The sequence below is a fragment of the Carlito syrichta genome, unplaced genomic scaffold (assembly GCF_000164805.1).
Source record: "Carlito syrichta isolate Samal-C Ts95f unplaced genomic scaffold, Tarsius_syrichta-2.0.1 Scaffold303074, whole genome shotgun sequence".
Lineage (NCBI taxonomy): Eukaryota > Metazoa > Chordata > Mammalia > Primates > Tarsiidae > Carlito > Carlito syrichta.
Genome location: NW_007247170.1, coordinates 385,072 through 408,124, shown reverse-complemented (window position 1 = coordinate 408,124; position 23,053 = coordinate 385,072). Strand labels below are relative to the sequence as shown.

Sequence of the window (23,053 nt, the reverse complement as noted above, 5' to 3'; positions counted from 1 at the left end):
CTAAAATCTTGTGTGAGTTAGTTTAATCATTGATATTCTAGCATTTTCCAGGTATACTAACATTTCCTATGGAAATAGAGATTTCTTGCCCCTTCCTTACTAATTCTAAGGACTTGATTTTTTTTTCCTGTTGAGTTGCAGGGCTAGTATCTGTAGCACAGTGCTGAATAACAGTGGAGACAGTGGGTATCCTTCCTCACCTCAGTGGGAATGCCCTGTGTTTTCTCATTAACTGTGATGCTGGCTTTATGACTAAGGTATATATACTTATTTTATTATGGTAGGAGATTATCTGTCAGTTGCTATTTTCTTGAGTGTTTTTCATCATGACTGTGCATTAAATTTTGTAGACTTTTTCAGCATCTATAAAGGTAAATCATATACATAGTTTAGACCTGTTAATATGGTTTATCATATTAATGAATTTCCCAATATTGAACCAATCTCACATTCCTGAAATAAATCCCACTTTGTTTTAGTGCATTGTTTTTTAAAATATGATGTTGAATTCTGTTTGCTGATAATGATTTCTAAGTTTAGTCTTGTTGGTTGAATTAAACTGTTTATAGAGTACAGGTCTACAGCAAGGTTTACAAACTTGTTTTAGGTAGAACAGGTGCCTTTGTTGATGCATGCAATTGTAGTCTGATGGCCAGCCCACTTAGAGTTCTTAAATTGGGTGGTATCTATTTTAGATGACTAACTGATAGTGTTATTTATAACTACCCATGGAAGTCACAGTATCCCTAAAGATATTCTGTTTGGTTTTTTTGTAGTAATTCAGTTGACCCAGATAAGTCTTTGATATCACAAACTAATAGAAAATATTCTTCATGTAGTTGATGTCTGAGAAAGGTTAGACATCCTTCATAGGAAGAAGCAGGTGAGCAGGCATGTCCCTGTTGGACACAGGTGCAGCTTGATGAGCTCACTCAGCCTGCTGTCCTGAGGGTGGTCACCTTGGGTCATGTCCTGGCTAAAGCACTCACTTCTGCCTATCTTTTCACCTTAACGTAGACAACATTGCTCCTGCACCAGGAGTGATGTTAACACAAATCCATTTCAGATAAGGGGAAACTATGAAACAGAATTGTGGGAGCACTTGTGTCAACACTTCTGACACAAATTATGGCAGGGTTCCCAGCACCACTCCCAGGCTTGATGCTTTGCCTGGGACTCATGGGACTCAGCCTGTGGTCACACTGAGATGCCTTTTGCACATCAAGAAGGTATAGTGGATCTACAGGGGAGAGGGCATCTGGAGCACCCCAGCTCAGGCTTCCTAGGCTCTCAACTGCCTTCAGCTGAGCAGTGAGCTACATTGACATGTGTGTGTTTCTGCCCAGGGAATCTCCCTTGAGACTCAAGTTCAAGTGTCTGTCAGGGCTGGTCACATACTTGTTCTCGGCCAGCTGTAACTACCAAAGCTCCAGACTCTCCGGGGGAAAGAGGTGTTCCCCATACATCCTGATGTCGGTATAGCAGCCTAGCAGGCTGGCACAGAGGCCTTGCCCGTGTAGGAGCACTCCAAGCCAGGTCCCCAGGTGCCAGCCAGGGCAGTCCTGCAAGCAGGCCCTGGGGGAGGCTCAGGTCTGTGCTGTTAGCTCTGTCCTGCACAGTTGTATTGCTTCATTGCAATTTCTAGTATGATCTACTCTAACACTGTATTCTTTATTTCAGTTTGAGCCCCAGCTACATAGATCTGACTGAGTGTCCCTACATGTGGCCCTACTGCTCCCAGCCCATCTACTATGGAGGAATGCCGACAGTTGTTAATGTCACCATCCTCAACGGCATGGGAGTCACAGGAAGAATTGTAGATAAGGTGAACCTTCTCTCTGACTTGGTCTCTGACTTGGTGGTGAACTTAGACTTAGCCCAGACCTTTAAGTCTTTAACTTTCTTCTGCAGTTAAAAAAGGGAAGTTTTGGCCAGGCATAGTGACTCAAGCCTGTAATCCCAGCACTTTGGGAGACCGAGGTGAGAGAATTGCCTGAACTCAGGGGTTTGAGACCAGCCTGAGCAACTTGGCTTGACCTCGTCTCTACAATTAAAAAAAAAAATTAGCCAGGTGTGATAGTACATGCCTGTAGTTTCAGCTACTTGGAAGGCTGAGGCGGAAGAATCGCCTGAGCCCAGCAGGTTGAGGCTGCGGTGACCGTGAGCTTGCCACTGCACTCCAGCCTGGGCAGCAGAGTGAGACTCCAACTCAAAAAATTAAAAAAAGAAAGTTTATCTTTACCTGCCTAGAGTACCAGGGCTATTGGAAGTGGTGATTTGTTATTCCTTAAGTCTGTTACAGAGTAAGTCAGGTTATAAATTAATGAAATCAGTTTTCCTTTTTGCTTTGGCATCTTGATTTTGGCCCCTGAATCAACTACATTTCGTCTATACAACTTTCCACCTATAATTAAAGACCCAGTTGTAATTACTTTATTCCTTAATGAACATAGATTGGCCTTTGTGTTTGGAAGATGTGATCTTTGTGTTTGGAAGATGTGATCTTTTGGATTTTGTTTTTTTATATTTTTAATACTTCATCACAACAATAAAGATTGGGAGAAAAGGATAGAAAACTCACTTCCAGCCCCAGCACACTAACATAGCCACTGTTTTTAAACGATTCCTTTCTAGACCTTGCCCAAACTACTTAATTTTTGTTATCTTTGTGCAGTAGGCACACATTTACAATCTGTTTTTTTTCCAATTCTCATTATAAATATTTAAGAATGTAACTATATATACAGCACCAGTGTATTTGTACACTTTTTGGTGACTATCTAGTGTTATACAGAATTGGTAAATCATAGCTTGTTTACTGTTTTCTCTTACTTGAACAGCTCGGTGGTTTTCAACTGTAAACATCTTAACTGAATATCTTTGCATGTGTGTTTTTTTTTTTTTCTTCTGAATTATGTCCTTAGCATAAACTCCCTGGATTCACTCCCTGAATCAGAGGGTGTGAACCTTCTTATGGCCCTTGGCACATGCTACCAAATTCTGTCTGAGATAGTTACATTGCCTTAGACTGCTGTCAGTGGTATTAAGGGGGAAGATGTCTCCACTAGGCCTGTGCTGGGTGATATGTCTTTTTAAATTTTTTATTCCATGAGCTCTTTTAAAAGTTGAGATACAACTCATATACCATAAAATAAAATTTACCCCCCCACACACACTTTTTTGGTTTGTATCAGAGTCTTACTTTGTCACCCAGGCTGGAGGGCAGTGGCATGATCACCTCAACCTCCTGGGCTCAGGTGATTCATCCTCCTCAGCTACCCAAGTAGCTGAGACTGCAGGCAACCGCCACTATGCCCAGCTAATTTTTTGATTTTTTGTAGAGACGAGGTCTTTCTATGTTCCCCAGGCTGGTCTCAAACTCCTGGGTTCAAGTAATCCTCCCACCTTAACCTTCCAAAATGCTGGGATTATAGGTGTGAGTCACCGCACCCGGTCAAATTTACCCTTTTAAATTGTGCAGTTCAGTGGTTGTTAGTAAATTCACAAAGTTGTGCCAGTATCCATTCCAGAACATTCCCAAAAAGAAACTTCATACTCACTATCAGTCACTCCTTTTTCCCTTCTTCAGCCTTTGGCAACCACCGTTCTTTCTGTCTCTGTGGGTCTGCCTGTTCTTGTCTTTTCATGTGAGTGGAATCTTGAACATTTGTCCTTTGGAGTCTGGCTTCTTTCACTCAGCATCATGTTTTCGGGGTTCTTCCATGTTGTCACATGGTTAGTGCTGCTCCTTTTTATGACTGAGTAATGCTCCATTATGGGCAGACCACGTTCTGTCTGTCTTCATCATGTGATTTGTCTTTTCTAAGTGGCACATCTTTCAGCTTTTAAATTGAGAGCTCCCTGCTCATTGTGTGCCACTTCTGTCATTTGGGAGTGAATGTCTTCAGCTGTGCTGATGAGCTGTATTTCTTCTTACATAAATTGCCTCTTCGTTTCTTTGGCCCATTTTTCTATTGGAATTAGGATTTTCCCTGTCAGTCCTACAGTCCTAACAATATCTTTTTATGTCAGAGAAATTAACCATTGCTTTATTTTATGCAAAACATTCTCCTAGAGTATTGTTTTCCTTTCCTTTTAATGTTTATTGTGGTGGGTTTTTGTTGTTGTCATTGTTGTTGTTTTTGCATCTGTGAAAGTTTCACATTTCGTATAGTGGAATTTTCATCTTTTGTGATTTCTTTTGTTTCAAAGATTAGAAGCCTTTCCCTTCCGAGATATAATAAAATCCTGACTCTTTTTTACTGATTTTCATTGGTATGATAACTAAATATTTAATTTTTTCATCTGTTAATTTGATATGTGGTATAAGAGATGGACGGAAGTTTAACTTTTTTCTCACTTTCTAACCCGTGGACCTAACAGCATTTGTTAGAAATCCCTTTTTTTCCTCATTATTTATGGTGCTGCTGCCAATGTTTTTCTTTATCAGAATTTCTTTCACGATTGGCTGTCTTACTAGGGGATATGTTCTTGCTTTGTGGCTGGTGGGGGAGTTGAGTATCTTCGGTTTGTTTGAAACACTGGCTCATTTATAAGAGTTCATCTGTGTTTCTTCCACTTGGTCTCCACTCACTCTTCCCCTTCTGCTTCCCTCACACCTGAGAGGGAGGACAGGAGAGTCCCAGCCACGCCTCCCTCTTCCAGCCACCCAGCGCCGGCTTCAGCATTTGATCAAGGACAGTTGGTGTTTGTGTCATGTTATTGCTTTCAGTTAGTGTGATTCTTTAAGTGCACATCTAATTGGGCTTGAAATACCTTCAAGTCTGAGAGTTTTCAGCTATATAAGTTATCTAATAAGATAAAAGTTCTTCATCAAAGAACTTTTAGTATGTGCTCCCCATTTATATTTTGGGGGAAAAGTCTCCATAAAATTGGAGACTGTCAGAAATAGTGGTTTCTAAACTTTTCTGTTAGCTATTTCCCCCACGGTCTATAGGCTGCAAATTTCATGTTACCCTCAAAAACCAACCTGAGTCATTTGGGGATGGAGGTTTACCTGGTTTCCAGATGTTTTCTCTGTGAGCATTTCACTTCAGCCTCTGCTTGCTTGCTTTTTCCTGCAGCCTGACTGGCAGCCCTATCTGCCACAGAATGGAGACAACATTGAAGTCGCCTTCTCGTACTCCTCGGTGTTATGGCCGTGGTCGGGCTACCTGGCCATCTCTATTTCTGTGACCAAGAAAGCGGCTTCTTGGGAGGGCATTGCTCAGGGCCACGTCATGCTCACTATGGCCTCGCCAGCAGAGATGGAAGTAAGGATGTGCTGGGGTCCTGGCCTTTTACCATCACCCGTCAGGAAGGGAGGGCCAGCTGAATGCCCGGGGTCTCAATTTAAAGGACAGTTGATGGGATAGGATCGACCTTGATGGCCATGGTGGATGGTTCCGGGGCCTCTAGGGCAGCATGTGGAAGCCAGCCCAGGGGGGGACATCATGTGCTACTTGTGCTATGCACCAGCTCTCATGCTGAAAATGAGTGCACCAAAAACATGCATTCTCTAAAAGGAAGTGTAGGGTTAATTCTGTGTGGCTGTTGTAGTTTTTAGGAAGTGTCTTAAATTTTAAGCCATAAACTCTTAAGTGTTTGGATGAAATTATGTGTGATACTTGGGTGTTCTGTCATGCATTTGTTGCTATTGGAAATTCTTGTGTTCAAATTAGTTGGGTTAAATTGATAAATAGAAATGATTTTTTTTTTAAACCTGGAAGCCTGAAAGTTTTATCTGGGCAAAGAGAGAATTTCAAGTTTCTTTTTTTTTTTTTGAAGTCAAAAAATGGCGCAGAACAGACTTCAACGGTGAAGCTCCCAATTAAAGTGAAGATCATCCCCACACCCCCGCGAAGCAAGAGAGTACTCTGGGATCAGTACCATAATCTCCGGTACCCGCCTGGCTATTTCCCCAGGGATAATCTGCGGATGAAGAATGACCCCCTCGACTGGTAAGCACTCTGCTCCGTTCAGTGCCCTTGACTTTTTCATGGTTCTCTAGGGAATGAGGCACCACTGCTCCTGCAGCTGCCAGGCAGGACACGCTGTGCATTTCTTGTGAGCCTGGACTTACATGGCCCCTAGACCCTGCAGGCCCTTGGTGTGCTCTTAGGGCACTCAGACTTCTCTTTTGAAACATTCATGAATATGATTGTGCAGAAAGAAGCTCAAAACCATCTTGAACTGCTCTCTGTCCCTTGGAGTCATTCAGCAAATCCAATCAGTCTTACCCTCGGGCTATGTCCTGAACCTCTCCATGTCTGCCTCCTGCTCCCACCCTGCTTCAGGCTGTCATCATCCCTTGTCTGCATGGCATTGGTTAACCCCCGACGAGTCTCCCTTCTGGTGTTACTGCTTCCCTGGGTTCTGTTCTGCGTAAAGCAGCCAGTCTTCTTAAAACATACATTCCATCACAGTGTGCTTCAGACCGTCTAGTGACTGCCTGTTGAGTCTTCCTCACCTGGCCACTCCTGATGGGACCCCACGACCTTCAGGGTCTGCTGGGCAAACTTTCTCTTGGCCTGGAAGCCAGGCTCATTTCTACTCTAGCATTTGGATTCCATGCTGAAGGTAGGGGCCAAGGGAGGCATCAAAAGATTAGATCAGGATACTTCCAGGGTCAGATTTGCTTTTTAAAGTAAGCTGACTCTGGAGACAGTTTGGAGGGGCTCAGGCCAGAGACGGAAGACAAGGAATGGTGGGAGGTGGGTGTGCCAAGGCTAGGCATGGGCCTGCAGAGGAACACACGCAGTCCTCGCTTCTGAGGGGTGGGTTCTGGAGGACTGTGGGGGGCGAGTGACCTCTGGGTTTCTCCAGGGGGCGCTTGGGGTGACAGGTTATGTAGAGTAACCAGTGGGAAAGTGAGTATGTTTGGGAGGGGCAGGGATGGGGAGGCTATGGGTAGTGGTGATGTCCATTAGCTGCAGGCTACTGACTTAGCATGCCTATGCTATACGGCCTGTCCCAGTGTCCCTGAGTGTCCATGGCCATTGCGTGCCCACCACCTGTGCTGAGCTCACTTGACAGGTACAGGTAGTTGCCCGCGATTTACACAAACGCAGTCAGGTCATGCTCCAGTGCACTGTAGAAAATACATCTCCTGATGTGTCTCCTATCATCTCTTCTTGTGTACCTGCTGTGTGCGTGGTTTCCTCTTATCACCCATTGCCACAGGTCTGGCCTGGAGAATGCAGGCTGGGGGCTGACTCCTGAGCTAGTGGGCTGGCCCTTCAGTCCTTCTCTGCTGGTGGCGCACGGTACTCCCACGGAGGCAGTCCATGGGCTGCACCTCCCTTACTGCCAGTCAGGATTGATCATTTGACACTGTGGTTTGTGGATTTTCAGGAATGGCGATCACATCCACACCAACTTCAGGGACATGTACCAGCACCTGAGGAGTATGGGCTACTTCGTGGAGGTCCTTGGATCCCCCTTCACGTGCTTTGATGCCAGTCAGTATGGTGAGCAGTGCCGATGTGCCAACCCGGTGTTCTTGCTGCTCAGCTGGGTGTTTGAGAGTTTGAGACAGGAGTCCTGGCTTGGACAAGCAACAGTTGGGGTATGTGTGGGCGCTACGTCCTGGGGGCTGGGAATGAGTCTCTGGGCCAGCGGGAGACTCATTCCTCTCAGGTGGTGACGGGGGTGGCATGCTTCTGGAATACAGAGTATTCCAGGGGAGCCAGCGACCTTGGTACTCTCTCTTTTTTTTTAAAAGAAGCTCTAGCGCTAGCTTTTTCCAAGCAGGTGAAAATGTGTGTGCTGCGTACCACAGGTAGATGAAACAAGGTCATGGCAAGCTGGCCCTGCGTACTGCCGCTGGAGCCTTTATTTGTCACAGACCAAGCTCGTAGGGCTGGACCATGAACCACGGGCCCAGTGACACTGTGTCCGAGACAGTGATATCCCGCTGTCCAAGGTGACAGTTCTGACTTCAGCACTTGTTCATTAGGAACTTTGCTCATGGTGGACAGCGAGGAGGAGTACTTCCCCGAGGAGATCACCAAGTTGAGGAGGGATGTGGACAACGGCCTCTCGCTCATTGTCTTCAGCGACTGGTACAACACCTCCGTTATGAGAAAAGTGAAGTTCTATGATGAAAACACAAGGTACTGGTGTGGATCAGAACCTGGAGAAGGAATAGGACTTGTTGGGAATTACATTCTACTCAGCTAATACTTAAGTGACTATTGGACATGTTGGTGGTTTTTCTAACTAGCAGAGGCAAGTTAAGAGAGCTTGGTTAGAAAAAAGCTTTCTTTAACTAATAGAGATGTTCTTGAAAGTTGAAAGTGTAAGGAGCTGCTCGTGGCTTCCAAGTGCTCATTTCAAGGGCACATCATCTCTCCTGTTGACCTTAGATGCTTGGGCTTTGCATTTCTGTTCAGTTCTCCATCCTCTCATCTCTCTATTGATTATATGTAAGTTTAAATGCATCAAGGAACTGTTGTTTAAAGAAATGTTCTAGTTAGTTAATTATTATATATTTCTGATACATGGGGATCAAGGACTCTCAGTGTATTTTGAATTGTTTTCTTTTGTGTCTGTGACTTGAACTTTTACAAGCTGCTTTCTTATTTTCCTTCACTGATTCCTGCTCTGTCTAGGCTTAGCAGGCACAGACATGCTGCTTTTCAGTGAAGCAGAAACAGTGACTTCCATTTCGTTGACTACATGTAGCTGTAATTTGTTCTGCACATTGGCTGAGACACTGACATTTGCAGTGTCACTCAAACCCAGACAGCTGGCTTCACTTGGGACCTGAGCATGGATGGACTGGAATTGGTGGGAGAAAGTTTTGTCATGGAGAGGCCAAGAGCATACAGACTGTGCAACTCATTCTCTGCACCTGTTCTCACTTTTACAGGCAGTGGTGGATGCCGGACACAGGAGGAGCTAATATCCCAGCTCTGAATGAACTCCTGTCTGTGTGGAATATGGGGTTCAGTGATGGCCTGTATGAAGGGGAGTTTACCTTGGCAAACCATGACAGTAAGGCTTGGTGTTTGTGTCTCAGTGGGGCACAGGGTCCGGAGTGAGAGCAGGAACGATGTGCTTCTGAAGCCTGAGCTTCAGCAAGAGGACGAAGGGATTTTCAGTAAGCTCAAGGCCATGAAGAGAACTAGTCAATACTTTTGAAAAGTGCATCTGTAAAACTCTGGGTTTGTCCAGGTTTTTTAAGTGAAAATATTTTATGTAGCCAGACGCTGTGGCTCACACCTATAATCCCAGCACTTTGGGAGGCTGAGGTGAGAGGGTTGTCTGAGCCCAGGAGTTCACGACCAGCCTGGGCAACATTATGAGACCTCATCTCAACAACAACAAAAAAATTAGCTGGGTGTGGTGGTATGCACCTGTAATCCCAGCTGTTGGAGAGGCTGAGGTGGAAGGATTGCCTGAGCCCAGGAGGTCGATGCTGAAGTGGGCCATGATCATGCCACTGCACTCCAACCTGGGTGACAAAGTGAGACTCAACTCTCAAAAAAAAAAAAAAAAAAAAAAATTTCATATAGGCGTTGGTAATTTTAGTGCTGCCTATAAGAGCCTTCATGTCCAATATAATAGGAAATGCTTCATAGGCTCTTAATTATTTATAGAATTTGTTTATGTGATAACTGTGTTTCTCATTTGAGAAGCTTTTCCACAGGTGAATTTTTGGCAGCTAGTTTCTAGAACAACCTCATAAACATTACTAATTCTGCAAGTTAAGACTTAGGTTGTTCTGAGTCTTTGACTGCTCTGACTCAGGTAGTATCTATTCAGGAACCTATGTTAGTAGTATTTTTTGGCCAGACATGTGGCTCACGCCTGTAATCTAGCACTTTGGGAAGCCAAGGCCAGAGGATTGCCTGAGCCCAGAGGTTCGAGACCAGCCTGGGCAACTTGGTAAGATCTTGTCTCTACAATAAATCAAAAAAATTAGATGTGGTGGAGCACACCTGTAGTTCCAGCTGTCTGAAGGCTGAGACAGAAGGATCTCCTGAGCCCAGCAGGTTGAGGCTGCACTCCAGACTAGGCAAAAGAGTGAGAACTTCACCTCAAAAAAACAGTATTTTTACTTGAATTTTGAGGTGATTTCATGTAGGTTAAGTGTGACAAGGCAATAGCCTCTCTTTTAAAATTAAAAACAATTTTTAATTGTATATATAATGTCTAAAGGATACATTTTGGGTAAATGAGAAGCTGGTGGTTAAAGTGTTCAGTGTTTCTCCGTTCCTGTAACTTTGAACAACTCTTTTCTAGTGTATTATGCGTCAGGGTGCAGCATCGCCAAGTTTCCAGAAGATGGCATAGTGATAACACAGACTTTTAAGGACCAAGGTAAAGGGTGCTGTTCACAGGCTTTTTGGGTTGGTTTTTTCTTTTTCTTTCTTGCTTTCAACAGTTCTATTGCATATAGTTTACATATCTTGACATTTATCCTTTCAGAGTGTACAATTCAGTGGTTTTTAGTGCATTCACAAAATCAGGCAACTATCACCAGGGTCTAATTCCAAAACATTTTCATCACCCCAAATAGAAACCCCATTCCCATTAGAAGTTTTGGTTTATATTTTTTTATAGAGTGACCCCTGTAAAAGAAATTGAATTCCTCCAGGAGAAGGACAAAAATAGTTACTTGTCGATTTTTTAAAAAAATCTGCCATCAAAGTCACTTGAATTTTTTGTTAACATCTAGGAGTTTTTCTGCTGCTGTGATTGCCAGATTATTAAGATTGTAGAAAAATTTTGGCCAGTGTTTTGAAGTTCTTAACTGTTTAAAAATAAGAACATGAGCCATACTTGGTGGCTCAGCCTGTGATCTCAGCACTTTGGGAGGCCAAGGCGAGTGGATTGCCTGAGCCCGTGGGTTCAAGACCAGCCCGGGCAACTTGGTGAGACCTGGTCTCTACAATAAAAATAAAATATTAGACAGGCATGGTAGCGTGTGCCTGTAGTTCCGGCCACTTGGACATCTGAGGCAGAAGGATTGCCAGAGCCCAGCAGGTTGACGCTGGAGTGGCCATGAGTGTGCCACTGCACCCTAGTCTGGGTGACAGAGTGAGATTCCAACTCAAAAAAAAAGATAAGAACATGAGTTAGATAGTAACCTCTTGAAATTCTCTGAAGAGCGGTGTTCGCTTTTAGTTTTGCTTTAACTGTACGCAGGCATCTTCCAGAGATACCATGCCAGTTCCCTTAGACTCAAGATCTGTGATACCATCGCATGCTTAGTGGGCTGAGCCCCCCAGTGAACCAGGGAGGAGTGGGAGCAAGCAGAGTTCCCACTACCTTCCCAAAAGAAGGTGCAGGAAAGTAAGGTCAAGTGAGCAGAAACTCCGGGTCCCCCTGTCATCCCGGAGCTGTGATTTGAACCATGCATGTCTGCTCTTACCTCTGCTGAGAACTGTGAGACTGTCCTGTGCCTCAAATGGTAGGCTTACAACAATGTACAAGCTGAATCCGTTTCTTCATGCAAGTCGATCTTGTGTTTTTCTGAATGAGAGGCTCCCTTCATTGAAAAACTTGCTATTTTCTTTAAGGGAAAGTTAAGGATAGTTTTGTTAGTTGAAAATAATGAAAAGGTAGGATTTCTTAGTTTATCTGCTTTCAGCTGCAAGATAGAATTTATTTTTTTATTACCTGGAAGGGAGTTTTTCCTTTCATCAGAGCAGAGTCAGCCAGTAACTAGATCTGTGTTTCCCAGGGCTGTGTTTCAACTTGAAGCGTGTAATGATGACGTTTTCCCAGTCCCCTAGCACAGGCAGCACCACTTGCAGCACTAGGTGAAAACAAGGGTCAAAGCAGTCATCTCCCTATTGACTTGTTACCCTCCACTAGATCTTTGTTTTGGGCAGAGGAGGATCAAGAGAAGATTTACGGATGCAGGCTTCCTGTTGGTATTCTGCTGCAGTCTGAAAAGAAAAATTAATTGCCTTAGCATCCTTCTTAGGGAGCTTTTTATTCCCATAAAGACTAGGTTGAATAATCTTTTGGGTAAAAAATAGGAATTTGGGTTATTCTGTATCAGAAAACACTCTGCTGTCAGAAACACAACTCCATCAAGCCACAAAGCCAAAGGGCAGGGCATTGTGCGTGTCCCCATTTCATCTGTCACTGACCGCTTCTTCCCTCCCTCCAGAGGAAATCATGTTTATTCTCCTACTCGACTCCTAGCAGAGTTAGACACAGAGAGCAGAAATGTGTTGATAGAGCTACAGACCTTCTAGATGTTATCAGTGCAGACAGCACTGGATCTGATGAAGACGTACAGCACGTTCTAGTGCCAAGGAAGGTGCAGAGACTTCTACAGCATTTGTACATTTTTGACTTCTTGAGTCATTAAATATTTTACATTGTGTCATCTATTTGGGCAAAGGCAAGAGGCTCTGCTCTCCAAACATATGTCTATGAAATTAATGTAACAGATGTTAATTTTTTTTTTTTGAGTCAGGGGTCTCACTCAGTTGCCTCGGCTAGAGTGCAGTGGCATGATCTCAACGGTCACGGCTCACAGCAGCCTCAGCCTCCGGGGCTCAGGTGATTGTCCCATCTCAGCCTCCTGAGTAGCTGGGACTGTAAGTATGCACCATCCTGGCTGGCTAATTGTTTGATTTTTTTTTTTTTTTTTTTTTAGTAGAGATGAGATTTTGCTATATTGCCCAGGCTGGTCTCAAACTCCTGGGCTCAAGCAATCCTCCTGCCTCAGCCTTCCAAGGTGCTAGGATTACAGATGTGAGCCACCATGCCTGGCCCAGATATCGTCAATTTAAATTGACATACTTTCAAAAGTTAGTTACATTTGTCCTAGCTTTTAATAATATAATAGGAGACCTGGGTAGCAGTATATGTGACTGTGTCTGTAGAGATAGCTGTATGTTTAGCAAGAGCTGCTGACTGGCTGTCCCTTGTATAAGTGGCCTGAGGGCATGAGCCTTCCAGCATAATAAGAAGGGACAAATTGTGTTTTTTAGGATAAAAAGGGAGACGTGACACATTTAGGATTGTAAGTAAGATGAACCACCATTTCAAGTGAAAGTGTAGGTGGCTGGTATGGAAATATAATATAAGTGAATTCTGCTAAAACTCAGACTAATGGCATCTGGGACTTTGCTTTCCTGTCCTAAAAGTTCACACTTTTAATTAAATATTTGATTTTGCATATTTTTTTATTTGTCACATGGATTAAATCTCAAATGGCAACTGTGGAAAATAACTCACTGCTCAACTGAAATTCTCATTGCTGTTTTTGTTGTGTTGTTTCAGGATTGGAGGTTTTAAAGCAAGAAACAGCAGTTGTTGAAAATGTCCCCATTTTGGGACTTTCTCAGATTCCTGCTGAGGGTGGAGGCCGAATTGTCCTGTATGGAGACTCCAATTGCCTGGATGACAGTCACCGACAGAAAGGTAGGAAAAAGCAAATGGGCTGAGTGACTTTGGCACACGCACCTTGTCTCCCTCTGTCCCTGGGAAGGTGCCAATGAGATGCTGGTAAATGACAGACACCCGCTCTCCTGAGCCTGGGCAACTCCGAAGTTACCAGTGCTTTGCTTGCTTGGAGTACTTTGATGGGTATCAGAGTCTAGACACATTTCATAAACAAAACACTGCTGCTGAACTGTCTCTTCTCCGTCTTCACCACACTGAGGCCAGAGGAGGCCAGGACTGATCACTGCGTCTTGCTGTAGAGCCCCCTACTAGACTTACATGGCTCTGCTCTGACAGTCTTCCCCCTCTGTCTGTATTTTGTGGTTGCTGCCATGTGGGGCTGGCCCGCTCTTTCCATCCACACCTTTGAGGAGGCCCATGCTCTTGGCTCTCCTCCCACACTTGGAATTTGGGCTGCTGTGAGCCTTCCCCAGTGAAGGGGCGGTGATGAGGGGAGACCAGGACCCTTCCTCTTGCTCAGTCTCTCTCGATGAACCCTCCAGATTTGGGGGTTTGAACTTGGTCACGCGTGTTTCTTTTTCTCACTTTTTAAAGGAGGAAATGGGGTGGTGAAAGTGTTGCGTGTTTTTATCTGGTGAGGACTGCAGCCTAGTCTGCTCTCACCACCCTGGAGAATTGGGGGCCACTGGGAAGGGCGAGCTCCTCCTGTTGTTACACCCGGTGAGCAGGGGCTGTGTCAGCACCTCTCCGGCTCCAGGTTGAAGGTGACTAAGTTCCTCGCATTCGTGTAAATCCTTAGGTTATGATTGGTCTTGTTAAAAATCAAAAGTGAAAGCTAAAGTCACAGTTAAAGGAGATTAATGTTTTATTTCCACAGAGATTTTCTTTTAAGGCCTGAGATCGCCTGGTAAGAGTCTTTATTAAAATTTTAAATGCCCAAGAGGACTGTCCTGGTCCTTAAATTTCAAATAGCAGCTTTTAGGATCTTTCAGGGGCTTTAAACACTTGACCAGAAGTGCTCTTTAATGAGAGAAAAGTACTTAATGGCATTTTTCTCTCATGAATCTTGTCTAGTCCAAGTTGATGTTAATAGGACTTGAAGTGGGCAGACATAGGAGAAACAAGATGAAAAGAAATGCCCGCTTTAGAGACAGTGCAGCATCTACAGGCTGAGAGGATCGGTGTGGATGGGAGCTGTGACTGGCCTGTCACCTGGACTTGAGATATCCTGAGAAGTCACTGACCCCACTTTCTCTGGTGGGCCTGACTCAGGGTCCATTGCATGATCTTGGCCTCTCTGCTGTGTTCCCTCCCCCACCTCCCTGTGGTGTACGCCCTCCCAGGTAAATCCAGCTCCTTCTCCCCAGGAGAGCCTTCGGGGCATTGCAGGAGCTGTGCCTCCCCTCTACCCCCCACCCCCATTCGCCTCTCCCTCTTGCCTCTGAGCATGGCTCCTAACGCCATTCTTTTCTCAATGGATGTTACCATCTCTGCATAAGTCCCACTCTGTCCTCATCTGTGGGAGGCCGAGTGTGACGCTAAGGCAGACCATCAGCCTAGTGGACAGTGGTGCCAACCGCCCACAGCCCTGGGGTGCAGGGCATGAAGCCCAAGGCCAGGTTGTGCCTGTACATACTGGTGTGGGTAGGCTGGGGCCCTGGGAATGCGTGTCTCATGGTGACTGGGAAATCTGTTGGATTTGTCTTGGCCTAAACTTCTGACTTCTGAACTTTCATTTTCCCCCTCTTTTGGGGGCCCAATTAAAAAAAAAATTCCGTAGGGATTTCTTTTAAAAAACCAAATTTCTGAGCAGCCTGCTTGTTGACTCCGCAGACTGCTTCTGGCTTCTGGATGCCCTTCTTCAGTACACATCGTATGGTGTGACACCCCCCAGCCTCAGTCATTCTGGGAACCGGCAGCGCCCTCCCAGCGGAGTGGGTTCCATCGCTCCAGAGCGGATGGAAGGTGAGTGGACTGGGGCCATGCCTGGCGGTAGGGTGGATCCAGCTTAATGCACTGCTGCTCAGAAATGGGTTGTGAGTGCCAGCAAGTGGGGCTGGTTGGCCAATGGTTGCAAGTGGGCCAGCACGCAGTGGCTCTAACCTGCGGAGAGGCCATTCTCTCGTCCCTGAGAACATTTACGTGGGCCCGATGTGCAGGTGCCTTCCCTGCTCACCCCTATCTTCCTGCCCCTTGAAGTCCACGTTTACTGTCCCACTCTCACAGGTGAGGTCACTGGCTCCTGGGGCCTTCAGGGGGAATTACCCCCATTTCCGATCACTCACTAGGTACCAGGCACCAGCCAGGAGCTGGTTTATATGGATTATCTCACTAACTCCTCTCAGTAATCCTGTGAAAATAGGTATCATTATTTCCAGTTTACAGATGAAGAAACAGGAGCTGAGAGAAGTTAAGTAACTGCCTAAGGTCACCCGGGTGGTTCATGGGGAGCCTGAAGCCGACCCTGGGGCCTGTGCTAGGTCTGTGGACCCCAGCCACTTTGCACACAGTAGGGTGGATCCCAGTGCCTGGATGTTCTGTGCCTCGCATTGCTGTTCATAGAATACTCGTTTGAGCCACAGATGTCATTTAAGTTTCCCCAGAAGCTGCATTTAAAAAGTAAAAAGAATTCACTTTATAATAATTCATTTTAGTAATATACTTTAGCTCAGTACCTGGAGAACATCATTTAAACATGACCACAGGCGGGTGTGGTGGCTCACGCCTATAATCCAAGCACTTTGGGAGGTGGAGGCAAGAGGATTGCCTGAGCCCGGGAGTTCAAGACCTGCCTGGGCACTTGGTGAGACCTTGTCTCTTCTTCTGTAAATCAAAAGATTAGCCTGGTGTGGTGGCACATGCCTGTAATCCCAGTTACTTGGAAGGCTGAGGCAGAAGGATTGCCTGAGCCCAGCAGGTTGAGACTGCAGTGGCCCTGAGCATACCACTGTACTCAAGCCTGGGCAACAGTGAGACTCCAACTCAAAAAAACAAACAAACATGACTATGAAATCACATACCATTTCAGTGGCTTGATAGCTGTGTGTGACTACAGTATTCAATCAAGTCTTCTAACTTGTCATTTTGTGGTGATTATTCAAATTAGTGAACCCCCATATAGCCTTTAGAAACAGAAGGAATTTTGAAAATGCATTTTGGAGGGGGGGTCAAAAAATTAAATATTTCTGAAGAGAAATTTTTACACAAGCCTGTCTGGAGATGAGCTTCCTCAAGTGTAGCCATGTGAGTGGGTTGGTCAGCATTACAGGTGGGCCAGCCTATGCTGTGCATACATGTGACCACATTGACCGGACCGGCTCTGATTTTCACCCCACTTCTGCAGTGAGCATGCATTGTCTTGGAGGAACCAGTTTGGTGTGGCCACAGAAGCACATGGGAGGCAGCGCACCAGCACAATGGGCCTGTTGGCAGGAAGGAAGGCAGACAACTCATGAGGCCATGTTTTTTTGTGGGGTTTTTTTTGCATTTTGGTAATAGTTTCCTTTTTTTGTTGATTTGCTACTAACCACAGGAAACCATCTTCATCGGTACTCCAAGGTTCTCGAGGCCCATTTGGGAGACCCAAAACCTCGGCCTCTACCAGCCTGTCCACACTTATCTTGGGCCAAGCCACAGCCTTTAAATGAGACGGCGCCCAGGTTAGTGTCAGCCTGTGCTTTCCACTCTTTCTGCCAGGTGTGTGAGTCATTCCTTTTTTTAATATGGGAGAATGGAATTTTACTGACATCACTATCAAATAATCAAGTCTTCTAACTTGTCATTTTGTGATGATTATTCAAATTAGTGAACCCCCATATAGCCTTTAGAAATACCCTCTTTGGTGATACCCTACATTAAAAAGTACTTTGGAGAATAAGCATTTTGTTACATTTGGTGAATTCTTATTTAAGAAGCTGTGCTCCAACAGAGTCAGTCTGTCATTTGTACTGATGCCCCGAGTGTCTTGGCTGGGAGTATTGCTGCATGCACTTGTGTCCCTGTGTGAGGTGCTGATTGTGAACGCAGACAGGGCCTTTCTCAGGACGTTGAGGGCTGCATTCTCTGTGTAGATCTGGCTCTGCCATCGCAGCCTGGCTGGTAGGAGCGCACTTCTGTGCGTTTGGCTTCCTGTGTATGGCTGGTGGTGGTGGAAGGGAAGCACCCTCATCTGATGACAGCCTTAACTGCTGTCTGCCTGTCTTTGCATTTCTGTGTGTGGCATCGCCCACTCTGCTCTGTCTCAGTTGGCCTCTTCATTCAGTTGTTTGCTTCCTATAGCCAGCACCTGAGTCTTCTGCCATCCCTCCCTGAGCTGGCTTAGGTTGGCTGGTCCCTGTTTTCTCCAGATCCTGCCCTCTTTCTATGGCATCCCTGGCCTGAGTGAGACAAGACAAGGAGAAAAGAGGACTTTCCCTGAGAAGGAGTGAAGCCAGGGACACCTGTCAGTCCTTCCCTCGGCGCCCCTGGGACCCAGCCTCTCCCTCAACCCCCTGGATAGATCCCCTGCCTACCACCTTCCTCCAACGTGGACAGATGTTAGAGTGACCCGGGGAGGTAGGACCAGGGACAGAGGGCCACTGTTTGCACTGTTCTGAAGGGGAGGAGGCCTGTGGGAAGGCGGTGCCTTCATGGGCATCATAAACAGAATGCTAAACTCACCCTGCAGTAACCATATGTCTTCATCTAGAATCTGCTTGATAGGAAACAGGAACATTGTAGAATCATCACATCGTCTTGTCATTAGCAGTGTTCTTCCTGAACCTTTAATTATTGAGTACTTTTCCATTTCAGTTAACAACCCATCATTTTAAAATTTCTGAAAAGTTTCCATTTTTACATCCTATTTATTTATAACCTTCTATTATCCTAGCATTCAAACCAGACTTGGTATTCTAGCCATGGTCAGCAATGCATAATCAATGGACAGTCAGTGTTAGCTAAAGTTTCAGAACCCAGTAATTCTCCACAGTGTTGTTTAGGGCCCCTGAGAAGCAGATAATGGTATCTTATGGTATCTACCTGTCTCCATCAAATAATCCATCACTGAACTGACCCATCAAAGATGCTGATTATGGCCAGCTCCAAGAATTTGATTTTCACAGCCACTCTCGGTACTTCCCTCTCCGTAATGCGCTGTCGGGTTTCACATTTAACTTGCATTTCCTATCTTGTTGAAAATTATTCCCAGTCCTCAGAGACCTAGATCAAGACATTCTTAATCTCTAAAAGAGACTTGAGAGCAACAGACAGCTATGGGCGTCTGTTAGCCCTGTGCCAAGGGCAAGTTTCCATCTGTGTGGAATGCATAGGCATTTTGGGGGTTTCTTTGTTGGGCATCAGGTGTCCAAGCTTGGAGCAGCTGCAGGAGCATCAGCCCTAAGAGGACCCCTTCTCAAAGTGGTCCTTCTGCGCTCCCATCAGTGTGCTGTGAAATTCTCCATGACAATGCAATGTGCCATTGACTACTTCACTGTAAATGCCGTCACTGAGTGATTGTATTTCACAACAGGATGTCCCAGTTAGACTGGAAATACAGCCCATGTATGTTCAGCTGCAAAGTCATAAGGCCTAAATATCACTGGCTCCATGACTTAGCACTGTTGGCTGCATTTTCAGGCTGATTAAACCTGAAGTGTAAAGTTAAATCATATGAAATAGAAAAGGCTGTAATGAATGCTGGTTGGCATCCAGTCAGTCACCCAGCTGGGAGCATCGCTTGGTTGTCTCTTTCCTGCCTGGGAAGCCTCTTCAAAGAATAGCTATCACCTACCAACTTTGCATGGACCTTTTGCCTGATGGCTGATAGGACTGGGCGTCTTTGCTTTTCATTTGCCCAAAGTAAAAGAGACAAGCCAACAGCTTCCACATGAGTAAACAGCAAAATAGGGCATTCGTTTTCTGCAGACCTCAGTATTTTCCCTCCCTTAAGGCGGAGCATAGTTGCCATTTGCATCTTTGCTCGAGTCTAGATGTCTTCCTAAGCTCTTTGCTCTGCGTCTAGCACATCTACCTGTTTGTTCTGCTGTTCCAAGTTGTGTTGGCCTGAACAGTTCTTCAGGTGCAGAAATAAATAGTGATGCTGCTGCCCCGGAGAGCACAGCACCTTTATGAGCACACGTGTCCTGTGCCCATCAGCCCACCCACAGGAGGGGGGTCTGTGTTTTGCTTCTCAGACTTCACAGCATTGTTCCTTGTATATCACACTCTCCCTCCAGACTGTGGTTTCTTGAAGACTAAGATGGCATCTGGTTCCTGGTGCCAGTTTGCCTGCTTAATCATGTACAACTGGTGTGGAGTCACCTTGGCTGTGTTGCTTTGCATTAGGCAGAAAGCAGCTCCAATTGCTCTGGTGCCTCGGGAGAGGACCAGCCCCAACCCATGGCCACTCACCAGACCTAGGCCTCTCCTGGCCCTAGCCTGTGGCTACTCACCAGGCTTCTGCTTCTCTTGCCCCAGGCTCCTTTTGGGACTTCATTTGGAGGACTCTCCTGAGTGACTTGGTTTCCAGCTCTAAGCAAAAACGGGTTTGTGTTGGCAGTATTACAGACCCAGTGGAACTAATCCCTCCAGGGAATGTTCAGATCTCAGGAGCTGGGACTTGACATCTGTATTTCTCAGGGCCTGGAGATGGTTGCTTAGTCGCTGTGCAGTGGATCTGGGTAGATGCAGAAGGAAACATTTCATATCTCAGTAGATCACTTTCTGGTTCTTAGGCATTAGCTAAGCTTCCTAGGCTAGTACGATTGCTTATCTTTATTTTGTCTTCATCATTTTCCTGAAGTAACCTTTGGAAACATCAAAAGTTACTCTCCATCGACCTGGACAAAGTGGTGTTACCAAACTTTCGATCAAATCGCCCTCAAGTGAGGCCCTTGTCCCCCGGAGAGAGTGGAGCCTGGGACATCCCTGGAGGTGAGTTACACTTAAATTTTTCATTGTAATTTGTACATTCTTTGTGAAGGTTCTGCGTACCAGTGTGCATTGTGTACCTCAGGGTACATGCATCTGCTGGTGGAGTCCTGACCAGTGGCAGTAGCCACCTTGGTCCCTGAGTCCTCAGCCCTGAAGTCCCCATTTCTTGTCCCAGGCCACCTGGGATGGGGCCTGATGGAGCTGGGTGTGCCCCCGAGGTAACCTGTTACTGTCCCCTCCAGAGATAGTGGCTTTTGGTCTGAATAGATTGCTGAGGATGAGGGCTTCTCCTTTTCCTGGACCACTGTTACCATGTCTTTCTGGCAGAGTGGGGGCAACGCTGTAGCTCTGGAAGCCCCTGCACTCTTCCAAAGAGTTTATAGCTACCAAAGGGGATTTCTTCTGAGTTCCAGGAATTAGCAAGAATCTCTGGGGAGCAGGAAGTGTGCCCTGGCTCATGCAGTCCAACCCTGGGAACTTTGGTGACGCCAAGATTGTGAGGGCCCTCACAAACCTGTTTTTGCTTAGAGCTGAAAACCAAGTCACTCAGGAGAGTCCTCCAAATGAAGCCTCACTCAGTCAGAGTCGTACTGACATTATAAACCCAGGTCCTTACTGGCTGCTCCTGGCTTTCACCAGGTGTCCCACCCGGGGAGGGCTTTTCTAGAGGGAGGGACCTGCCAGTGGTGCTCATACTTCCTGCTCAGCTGGAGTGATGCCAGCATACCCTTCCCTCTCCCTAGACGGAGATGTGTCTATCTTCTGTTGCTGTTAGGGACACAAAGCACATCTGGGCCCCCACTGTAGCCTGTGCAAAAGCCAGGCCAGTCCTGATATCCATCTGTGGAGAGCCAGGAAGAGGGGGAGAGAGACATCCACCGGGTCTTCAGCTGGGGGTGAGGAATGATGTGCTCCCCAGCCCCACAAGTGCAGGTAGTAAGCATTAAGTTTCCGAGGAGTCCGACTGCTGCAAGAAGGGAGGCTGTGCGAGAGCTCTGGTGGGGCTCCTGTTTATGTTGTCCTCTTGCAGGGATCATGCCTGGCCGCTACAACCAGGAGGTGGGCCAGACCATCCCTGTCTTCGCCTTCCTGGGAGCCATGGTGGTCCTGGCCTTCTTCGTGGTACAAATCAACAAGGCCAAGAGCAGGCCGAAGCGGAGGAAGCCCAGGGTGAAGCGCCCACAACTCATGCAGCAGGCTCACCCACCAAAGACCCCTTCAGTGTGACTGACAGGCTGGCTGAGCATGGGCCACTCTGTGGGCCAGCAGAGCAGGGGAGCATGTCCGTGAAGACTACCTGTTCAAAAGAGATCCAGCTTCCGCTGCTGGTGTGTTGGAGTCTGTTCCACATGGGCCTCCCCTCCTGGGATGCACTGAGGCTCGTGATACATCCTGAGGGTCTCGTGGCCGTGGGCCCTGGGGGAGGGATGCTCCCCAGCCTGGATAAGACTTCACACCACGCAGCTTTGCGCACCAAAGACAGGGAGAACTTGGAGAGACTTCTGGGACCTTCTGACCTGAGAGAAAGGATGTGCTTTTTAAACAAATGCAGCATTGCCGACCAAGCTTAAAATATGCTTGTTAAAGGCTGTTTTCTATATTTATTGTTGGGAAAAGTCACTTTAAAGACTTGTGCTATTTGGAAGCAAAGCTATTTTTCTTTCTTTTTTTTTTTTGTCAATGGAATGTGGTTTTTTACTATTATATCATGAGAAACAACATAGATTTCATGATCTCCTTTCTGATGAAAGGACAGACTGAGATTTGAAGGAAACTTGCCCAAATCTGTGAAATACAGACCTTCGCTTTATTTTTATAAGTATCAACTGCCATCATGTTTTGTAATTTGGGGTCTTGATTTCACCATTATCGGTGAAGAAAATTTTCAATAAATACGCATTACCTGTATGAAGCTGAGAAGTGTGTATAACAGACCCTTTCTCCATGTATCCCTTGCTCTTTGATGACAACCTGGAACTGGTTTGGAACCAGCCTGTTCCTGTTTTCTGTTGACATGTGATGCACATGCTGTAAGACCCCCCCCCCGTCATAGTGTATGGGTCAGTGGTTTCTAGTGTGTTCACGAGGTGTTATGCATCCACTACCACTCAGCAGTTTCAGGACCTCTTCATCCCCAGAAGAGCCCTGTGCCCACTTGCCCTCTCCCCACACGCCCTGTCGCCCACCTGCCTTCCACAGGCCCTACTATCTGCCTGCTTTCTCTTAGGTCTGCGTGCTCTGGGTCCTTCATATAAATGGAGTCTCACAGCGTGCGCTCCTTTCTGCTGACATCTCTTACTCAGTGTGGTGTCTCCCAGGTCCATCCACGCTGCAGCAGCGTCACCACGTCATTCCCGCTTATGGCTAAACGACACTCCATGTGTGGATAGGCCAGTTCTGGGGATCCGTTCCTTGGTTGGTGGACATTGGGGCTGTTAACATTTTTGGCTATTGTGAATTGTGCTGCTGTGAGTATGTATTGGCATATAAATTTATTGCAAGCATTAGTTTTTTTTATTTCTGTTGGGCACATACCTAGCAGTGAAGTCATGTAGCTCCATGTTTCACTTTTTGAGGAACTGCCAAACTTTTTTCCAAAGCAGCTGCATCATCTTGCATTCTTGCCAGCGATGTGTGCAGGCTGCAGGTTCTCATGTCCTTGCTGGTACCTGTCATTGCCATCTTTTTGATGGTAGCCATCCTAGCAGGTGTGGTGTGGTGTCTCATTGTGGCTTTGGTTTGCGTTTCCCTAAAGAGAATGATGTTG

The 23,053-nt window shown here is 46.1% G+C and overlaps 1 protein-coding gene across 1 annotated transcript in view; it reads left to right on the top strand.

The window, feature by feature from the left end:
- The window catches only part of MBTPS1 (membrane bound transcription factor peptidase, site 1), a 62,315-nt gene extending 40,112 nt beyond the window's left edge, over positions 1 to 22,203 (top strand). The window contains exons 12-23 of the mRNA XM_008057623.2: positions 1,681 to 1,825; positions 5,085 to 5,273; positions 5,788 to 5,960; positions 7,354 to 7,469; positions 7,958 to 8,114; positions 8,873 to 8,997; positions 10,249 to 10,326; positions 13,252 to 13,392; positions 15,208 to 15,339; positions 16,907 to 17,033; positions 20,156 to 20,286; positions 21,317 to 22,203. Coding sequence (XP_008055814.1) covers positions 1,681 to 1,825; positions 5,085 to 5,273; positions 5,788 to 5,960; positions 7,354 to 7,469; positions 7,958 to 8,114; positions 8,873 to 8,997; positions 10,249 to 10,326; positions 13,252 to 13,392; positions 15,208 to 15,339; positions 16,907 to 17,033; positions 20,156 to 20,286; positions 21,317 to 21,513 — 1,711 coding nt within the window. The 3' untranslated portion in view covers positions 21,514 to 22,203. The remainder of the gene's footprint in view (positions 1 to 1,680; positions 1,826 to 5,084; positions 5,274 to 5,787; positions 5,961 to 7,353; positions 7,470 to 7,957; positions 8,115 to 8,872; positions 8,998 to 10,248; positions 10,327 to 13,251; positions 13,393 to 15,207; positions 15,340 to 16,906; positions 17,034 to 20,155; positions 20,287 to 21,316) is intronic.
- Positions 22,204 to 23,053: the final 850 nt, after the last annotated feature.